At 36.3% G+C, this 9,450-nt stretch overlaps 1 protein-coding gene across 1 annotated transcript; it reads right to left on the bottom strand.

The window, feature by feature from the left end:
- Positions 1 to 426: 426 nt before the first annotated feature.
- Positions 427 to 1,362, bottom strand: LOC125399460 (olfactory receptor 5T9-like). Its single transcript, XM_048432875.3, has one exon. It carries the CDS (start codon positions 1,357 to 1,359, stop codon positions 427 to 429), a length of 933 nt encoding a protein of 310 aa, XP_048288832.3. The 5' UTR covers positions 1,360 to 1,362.
- Positions 1,363 to 9,450: the final 8,088 nt, after the last annotated feature.

The raw sequence follows: 9,450 nt of genomic DNA, 5'->3' as shown, positions 1-9,450 counted from the left end.
GAGTTCTCTATATATTTTGGATCCTAGTCCTCTCTCAGATGTCAAGTTGGTAGAAATCTTTCCATATTCTGTAGGCTGTTGCTTTCTTTAATTCACAGTGCCTTTGCCTTTCAGAAGTTTTTCAATTTCACGAAGTCCCAATTATTACTTTTTAAATCTTAGTTTCTGTTCTATTGGTATTCTGTTCAGAAAATTGTCTCCTGTGCCAGTGTGTTCATGGTTTCTCTCTACTTTCTCTATCAGGTTCATTGTGTCTGGTTTTATTAGGGCTTTGATCCATTTGCACTTGAATTTTCATCTTTACCTTAAAATGTTAACTGAGGATAGAAAAGCTCAATTAAAATTAAATAATAAATTACTAACAGAATTTGAAGAAGGCACTGAAAATTAATCTGTGTTTTATTGGGGTTTAAAGTGAAAAATTCATTATGTAGACATAAATTTTTTCCCTAAAAGTCTTCTCACTGCTTCTTTTACATCTTTGTTCCTGAGACTGTAGATGATGGGATTCAGCATGGGAATCACAATGGCATAAAACGTGGACACTATCATGTCATGTTCCAAGGCATAATTGGAACTTGGCCTCATATACATGAAGAGAATTGTTCCGTAATAGATGGACACCCCAGTGAGGTGAGAGCCGCACGTAGAGAATACTTTTTGTCTCCCTTCAGCAGAATGCATCTTCAGAATGGCAGAAAAGATGAAACTATAGGAGATTATGATAATTAAGATAGTGACTACCTCAATGGAGCTCACAAAGATGAAGAGTAGAAGCTCATTCACCTTAGTGTCAGAGCAAGAAATAGCCAGTAAAGGAGGGATATCACAGAAAAAATGCTTAATTTCATTGGATCCACAAAAAGATAGGCTAGAAGTGGCTCCTGTGTGGATAGAAGCATGCAGAATTCCACCAGTGTAGGAAGCAATGATGAGGGACATGTAGACTCTAGGTGACATGCTCACGGCATAAAGAAGTGGGTTATAGATAGCTACATAGCGGTCATAAGCCATTGCAGCCAAGAGAAAGTATTCTGTGGTTCCACAACTGACAGCAAGAAACATCTGGGATGTACATCCAAGGAATGATATGACTTTTTTCTCTGACATAAAATCTATTAACATTTTAGGGGTGATAATTGTAGAAAAGGAGGCATCTATAAATGATAAAACACTCAGAAAATAGTACATTGGGATATGGAGCTGGGAGTACCCAATGACTATTGTAATCAGTCCCAAGTTTCTCATTAGTGTGAAAAGGTAAACAACTAGAAACAGGAAGAACAGGATAACCTGAAGTTCAGCAATGTCTGTTAGACCCCTCAGGATGAACAGAGACACTTCAGTGACATTCTCCATTCTGAGATTCACTCAGAAGACAAGCATTCATAGTGCTAAGAAAATAGTAGAGTTATTGAGTCGAGAATAAGACATGCCCCCCCCCCTTCACTTATCAACTGATGGTGTAAAATGCCCAAGCACGAATAAAGAATACAGGGGATGGTATGTGTTCATGACCTAGTGACTTATGTTGCTTATAAAACCACCAGCTCTGCTAGTCAATGTATCCCTGCATTCAATTCCTTATTTCCATTTTAAGTTGTATTAACGTCCACATTGAAAGTCAAGAGTGGTAGTTTGGGCTTGAGAATTGAAGGTAGGATTGTCAAAAACTGACAATCATCTTCACAAGAGCGAGGCTAGCTTGAAGCACACGAGACTGTTAAAAGGAACAAGCAAAGAAATCGAAGAGATAAAATTTTCTCTGATACTTCAGACAAACAAACTTTCTATTAGTGGCAACAAGCAAGATGCAAATGCAGATATTTAGTTCTTACAGCAGTCGGGTAACATAATTTATTATATTTTTCACCTGTAGAATGAGAACCTGATTTCACAGCAAAAAATATATTTTGAGGAAAAAACATGGTTCACCAAAGCTATTTTGGTTATAGCATATGCTGAAGTAAGTTGATGGTACAGAGTAAAATCTTCACGCATTATAATATTTACACGACTTTTTAAACAATTCTAACTCTTTTAGATCTTATTAAATGTTTTAATAAAATTGTGACTGGTGAGGAGGCTCATGCATAAGGTTGTACAGCCAAGCTAACAACTTGAGTTTAATCCCTGGAAACTCACATTCAGGAAGGAGAAAAACAAACCCTGCAAGTTTTCCTCTGGTCTCCACATGGATGCCTTGCCACATGTGTGATATATTCCCCTAAATAAACAAAGCATGAATGTATTTTATGTAAATGAATTGATTAATAAAATTGAAAATCAATTTAAAGTGAAGATTGAACATGATGATCACATAACAATATGACAGAGCTCTCAAATTTTGGTCGTATTATCTTTTAATAGTGAGTATCAGTAAATTAATGAGATTTTTGAAAGTCCTATTTCCAAATATTGGTGTCATCCATTGCAGAAGAGACTTTGGACTTGAACTACTGAGAAATGAAGAATGAAACCAACAATCTCTGGGACAAAATTCCAGGTTATATAAAACAGCTACCAGTATCATAAAAATATTTTAGTAGTATTTTTAGAAATAATATAATAAAATTAAATATAGAATACTATTCACCTCTTTCCCTCATTTCCATTATCCCCCTCTCTTTTCACTCTCCTTCATTCCCTCTTAATTTTTTCTTTCCCTTTCTATGCAGTTCTCCTTCCATTTTTCATTCTTTTCATTCCTCATTTTATAATTACTTAACACAACCCTCAGAATTTTGATGTGGATGTTTATTTGGTAAAGCATGATGCTTTTCAGTTTGGTATTTGTACAGTTACTTTCTTCAAGTGACAAAACTGTCATGACACCTTATATTTTCAATTTTTTTCGTTCTTTTATTCACAAGGAAATGTGGGGCTTGTTTCTCATAGAAAAGTTCATTGAATGAGAAACCAAAATCACGGAAGAGATAGAAGAATGGCCAAGAGACTGGGGATTAGATACAGTAATAAGTTGAGAAAATAATATACTAAAACTGCACAAAAAATTAACTGGAATATTTATGGTGATATTCGAGATAAACATCAGTGTGATAGTGGGACAAGGGCAGTTCAGGCACCCTCTGCTCCACTGCCTAAGGACCTAGCTGGGTACATCCCCCTGGAAACCTGGGATCCCCTCTAGAGCCAAGTAGATATCTTCTTCCCTGCTCCTATATCCGCCCTTCCTGGAGATAGATATAGAGACCTTCATCAGAGCTCTTGAGCTCCAAAGGTCCAGTTGAAGAGCAGAAAGAGGGCGGGGATGAGCAAGGAAGTCTGGACTGGAGGGGTGCATCCACTCACGGAGACAGTATGCCTGTTGTAATGGGAGCTCACCAAATCCAGCTGGATCCGGACTGAATGAGCATGTGATCAAACTGGACTCTCTGAATGTGGCTGAAAACGGGGGACTGACTGAGAAACTGTTGATAAAGGCACTATTGTCTTTTTCGGACCCTAGCCTATGGGGGGGGGAGGTTGGACTTCCCACAGGGCAGGGAATCCCTGCCCTTTCTTGAGAAGGGAAGGGGAGGAAGGAAGATGAGTAGGGGAACACTGAAGGGGAATGGGAGGAGGGGAGGAAGTGTAAATTTTTGAATGGAAGAAATTTTAAAAAGTGAAAAAAAACCCAAAACGGAATATTTAAGTACAGAGAACTGGCAATTAAAAAAGCCTTCTTTTCAGTGCACATACATTACTTATAACTTTAGTGGTGATCTGAAATTTGTAAATTAAAAATGATATAAAATTATCACAAATATTCAAAAAGTAACAAAATCTTAATATAAGCAATTCACAAATTATGAATGAGTGAAGCAAAATTCCTATCATGGTGCTGAATTGTATTAATTTACAGACCCTGAAAAATAGTGTGTTAGAACTTAAGAACCTATAGATACATGAAACAAACTGTAATGTAATGAATTAGCATACATGAGTCCAAAACAAGCTTAGTGAAAAGTGCAGCATCTGTGGTATTAATTAATTTAAAACATTGGAATAGTCATGATGGAATAGTTTAATGGCTACATACATATGTAATTAAACGACACATTGTATGTGAGTAGTGACTTGGACACAGGGTTACTTCTTTTTAAAACTAAAAATAGATAGGGTCAGGTCCATTTTCAACAAGAACAAGGATTATTCAAGTTTCAGTTTCATAAAATATGAATTTCTGTGGCAAACATTAAGTGTAAAATAATGCAAACATGAAAAATCCATGTAATATTTTTTGTGAAAACAGAAGAAATAATCATTGTTGAGTAAAATGAAGTGAATCCACTTTTTGATTATGATTTCCATGGAGAAAACTGAGTCCAGATAAATCATACCTCAGGAATGTAACTTGATATATTAGGTTCCAGATCTGCAACTTGATTTTAAATCTAAAACTTTACAAGAATCAAGCAACTTTATTATCAAAAGCCCTTTTAGTTAAAATTTGTATTCACTAAATAATAATACATTTGACTGAAAGAGAAGCATTGTCATGCATATTTCCTTATATAGGAGTTGCAAAGATAAAAAGACACAACATAAATTCTTTTAACATGTAAGTTTATGTTTCAGGATCAAGATCACTAGTTAATCAAAAAATTTTCATAAAAATATTTAAAAATATTGGACCAAGAAATTTGTTTTATATAAAAAACATTAGAATACATATGACCAGAACTTTTATATGTGGATTTTTTAATGTTTACTTTTATCCTAGGGCACAATTTTGTACATGCTAAGCAAGTTTTCTGAAAATTTAGCTGCTTCTCCACCGAACCATTCCTTTCATCTTTATCCACAAGGAAAATATTTGTATTGTAGCAGGTCGGAATCTTATCCTTTCATAACTTATCTCATTTGGTTGTGCTATAGCTTGATTGTATTTATCTTAATCAAATTTATTAATTTTATTTATGTGTGTTTGTAGTACATGCAGAGAGATGTCGCCAGACAATTAGTATGCCATGCGAGTCTCAGGGATTAAATTTGTCAAATTTGACAATAAACTCTTTATCCACTAACTGGGACATCTCTAGCCCTTGACTATGTTGTAATTTTCCCTTCTTAGGTTTGATGTCTCCCAGTTATAATGTAAAGAATATAGAAGTTTTGAGTATTGCATCATCTATAATGCCAAATATATAAATATTTAAATATATAAGTATATGTATGTATTTTGTTGGTTTCTATCTTGCCTTATGGGAGGAACTTACAAAAGTCCTATGGTATGAAGGACTTCATTTCATATGAAACTCCTCTTATAGTGGTCCCTGTGATATTTCAGTATACCCTTATTGTGAGAAGTAATCAAACTCAGTCTCCTATCACCCAGAATTCTATATTCTTCCAAAGCCCTAATGATCACTGTTCTAATTTTGGCTTAATTGTCTTTCCCATTTCACACCACAAGATGATCCCAAGAAAGGATAGGTTCTCTGTGTGTGACTAATAACACATTTGTCTATAGTAAAGTGACTCCGTAGTGAATAGAGAATGACAAAGAAGAAAATAGAGTAAACATTTTAAATAGATATAAATTCCTATATGACCATGATTTCAATGGAGACATGTTTCCAAGTATTTTCTTTTCTATGACTTTAGTTTGTGCTGTCACAGTTCAAGCAGGTCCCTCTAGATGAGTGTGAATTTACTTGTTACACGGTGTTTGATACTAATTCATTGATCTTGAGAAGGAGAGGTAGCATGACTGTGATCTTTAAGCACTGTGGACAGGAATGTTCTCTGGAGTAAAACTTCTCTATAGAGATTCAAAAGGCTAAGTGCCAGAGGCTAGGCTTAATCCTACTGTATTACAATACTTTCAGAGAATTTTCATTGTCTGACCTGAGTTCACACCTGCCTTTTACCTGGGGGCACTTCCAATACCATCCACCACAGTGAAATGAAACAAAGCATAAAATTAGCATGATATAAGCAACTTTAAAATTACGTGTCTGACTGGAAAAACAGTAGGTTCTTCTCATTATATCCAAATACAGTTTTCTATAACCTTTAAAGCTAAAGGTGTTTTCTCTACTCTTGACAAAATTCTCATTCCTTGTACTTCAAAATGGCCTTCCCTCTTAAAGGTGAAAATAAGGCACACATCCTGTTTATTACTACAAGAATAAATTATAGATTTAAGATATTTTCTTTGTTGTGTCCCACATGTGGTTACACTGACTTAGGCAGAGTTCCTCATGAACATGATTTCACTAAATATATCTTTGTCACCTTTTTAATAGGCGGTAATTAACAATTGTCCTCCATGTTTAATAATGAAACTGTTTAGTGCAAAACAGCATATTTTATATTTAGGCTTCCTAAAATGTTCTATGTCTAAGCCTAAAAAATCAACATTACCTGTGGAAGATCAAATGCAGGTTTAATTGCATGACACAAATGGTTCGCTGAAATTATTTATATATGTCGACTTTGCTGTGAAGCCCACAGGAAATTCTCTTGGGTGGAATGGTCCTAATTATATTGTTTCAGTAAGCAATGTGATAACTTGTCAATAGAAACCTAAGTGGCTGGGAAACAATGCAGCACATGCAGATAAGTTATATGCCATGTGGGAAAAACATTTTTGACCCAAAATGATGAATTAGGAAAACAAATATTTTAATACGAGATAAGAGATCTTAAAATGCCAGGCCAAAATCTTACAGCACATCTTTGATACAGAGTTATATTAGAAGTTTTATGGTGCAAGGTCAAGGCTGTTTGTATTGTGATAAGTCAATGCTTATGATACACTGCAGTAACATAATCACAAAATATCTTCCAAAGGACAGAAGAGATGACCAAAATCATTCAGGCCTTTTACACAATATTCTTGTCAATTTAAGCTCTTATTTTAAAATGAACAAAGAACCAAATTTGAGAGTATCAGGGGATTATTATTTACAAGTAACAGACAAATTAATTCTAGTTTTCAGGGTAGTGGTGGTGCACACCTTTAACCCCAGCACTCAGGAGGCAGAGTCAGACAGATCTCTTGTGAGTTAGAGGTCACTTTGGTCTATAGAGTGAGTTCCAAAACATCTAAGGCTACACAGACTGTCCCTATCTAAAAGACAAAAAGCAAAACCACGGAAATGCTGGCAATGTTGAGGAGGCAAAATCAATCTAACACTCCTTAAGATAATGTAAACCTTGTTATGGTGTGGGTCATGATTATAACTTATAGACTACTCATTTGGAATATACATGCTTGCATACTCCCTCATACACATATATATGTATATATTCCCATGAACAAATACCATGTGTAATTGACTCACCAGCACATGGATGTAGAAAGAGAACACCATGCTCTGAGAGCTGTAATAGAATTTGATATTTGTAAATTAGGAAGACATGATATTTTTTCTAAAGCAAGGCATGGAGGTACACATCTAGAATCTTCATGTTTGGGAAGTAGACGTGGATAGATCACACCTACATGTGTGTTTCATGGGGTTGCATAAGTGAGAGGATAGACTCAGCTGTCTTCTTGCTTTTAAGAGTCACGATCTCTCAGTGGCTTAGGACTCACTCACTCATTAGGCCAACTGCCCAACAAGCCTCAAGATTTGACAAAGTCCACTTCCCAGTGCTGGGTTTACAAGCACATGTCACCTTCCTGGTAACACATGTGCTATAGTCATCTGAGAGGATGGAACTACAAATGAGGATTTGCCTCCAGAAGATTGGGCTCTAAGAAGACAAGCCTGCAAGGACTTTTCTTAATTAGTCATTGATGGGGGAGATCCCAGCCCATTGGGCACGGTGTCACACTTGGGATGGTGGTTCTGTGTTCTAGAAGAAAGGAGACGGAGTACGGAATGATGAGAAAATAAGTAATAATACTTCCCCTAGGCTTCTGCAGCAGCACCTCTTACCTTCTTTCTGCCCGGTTTTAGGATACATAAACTAAATAACCCCTTTCCTCAGCAAGTTGCTTTTGGTTATTACAGCAGTAGAAATAACTGGGACATAACCTTCTCAATCCTTTATGTAAAGTACTGATATTACTGGACCACAAGTAAAACTGGTCAGCTTGGCAAGAAGCTTTCATCTTTTCCAAAGCCTTTCACAGTCTCACAAGCTATACATGAGAGTCCAGACTGTTTTACAGCACCAACATCAGCACATTACAGGTAGCATGGACTTATTAATTCTGATTCTTATCTGTCCCGCGCTATCGTCTCGCCAGCAAGAACCACGCGGGACACTAGGATTCTTCTGCAGAAATAGCTTTAATGCGTCCTGAGAGAGAGAGCATCAGCTAACATGGCTGGGGACCCCTAAATGAGGGAACCCCTCCTTTATATAGGAAGCAGTCCTTGCTTGGAACGTGTCACCCTTGGATTGGTCCGCTGTCCAATTAGCCCAGTTGAAGCCTCGGGAGTAGATGGGGACAGCAGTGGAAAGTTACCTAGCACATGTGCGTTCACCTGGCGGTGAAACCGGATGCCAGCGCCATCTTGTAATGGAGCATGTGGGTGCAGCTCTTCACACTTATCAGTGGTATTTTTGCTATTTTAATTTGTATTTCATTACCCTCTAATATATGGAACATAGTTTTATACACTTCCCTTTGTTTATGTCTTGCTGTGTTTCGTGTGACAGGGTCTGTCTGTGAAGCCCATCATAATTCTGAACTGTGTGTTCTCTTTTCTTATCACTCAAATGTTGTAGTTATAAATCAGAGTCTTATGTTTTATTTCATGTGCCTTTGACTTTTCTGTATATATTCTCTTTTAAGGTCTTCCAGATTAGAAGTTCCCATTTTTATTTTAGTTATGAAGTTTGTTTTGCTCTTATTAAGGTTCAAATGTTTTGTTCTATGTTTTGGAAATCAGTTCCTTAACTACTATGCATTTTGCTAATAGTAATTTTCTGCTGTTTCAAGCTTGTTTTTTAGTTGAAAATTTAAAAACTATTTTGTTATACTAGTTTTGGAGGTTATTCAGAATGGATATCAGCTCTACATTGATACTCTCTAAGGAAATGCTATATCCTTCTTGTCAGAGAATACAATCCATATATGGCCCTAAGTAGAGATATGACAGTTTGAACTGGTTCAAGGATTACAACAATATCTACCATTTTCCCTTCTAAGTGTTAATTGAGCTTAGACTATCAATCATCTGGCCAAGAGATACCATCAGGATGACTGATTTGAGTAAAACTGTGGTAAAGAGATGGGAGGAATGGTTATGCTATTAAAGGGGTAGCATGCTTGTCTTACCAGAACCTTTCCTTCAGGGCCATTTTTTATGGTGCCACCAACATTTAACTTTGCTAAGCCTGGCTACTTTCTCTCTTCATTTTCACCTCCAGATAATTGCCAGAATTCAGAATTGTCTGCTATATTGAGTCTCTCCTCAGATTTAATAACACTGTCTTGAGCCCCCTTACATATCTGTTCTTTTATTCACAAGACTAACCCAA

This window comes from Myodes glareolus, chromosome 3 (genome assembly GCF_982192425.1).
Source record: "Myodes glareolus chromosome 3, mMyoGla1.1, whole genome shotgun sequence".
Taxonomy (NCBI): domain Eukaryota; kingdom Metazoa; phylum Chordata; class Mammalia; order Rodentia; family Cricetidae; genus Myodes; species Myodes glareolus.
Note: the sequence above shows the minus strand (reverse complement) of the source record. Positions and strands in the feature narration are given on the sequence as shown.

Bases quoted from the DNA above. Each gene is read 5' to 3' on its own strand.
- LOC125399460 (XM_048432875.3), bottom strand. From the start codon at position 1,359: ATGGAGAATGTCACTGAAGTGTCTCTGTTCATCCTGAGGGGTCTAACA.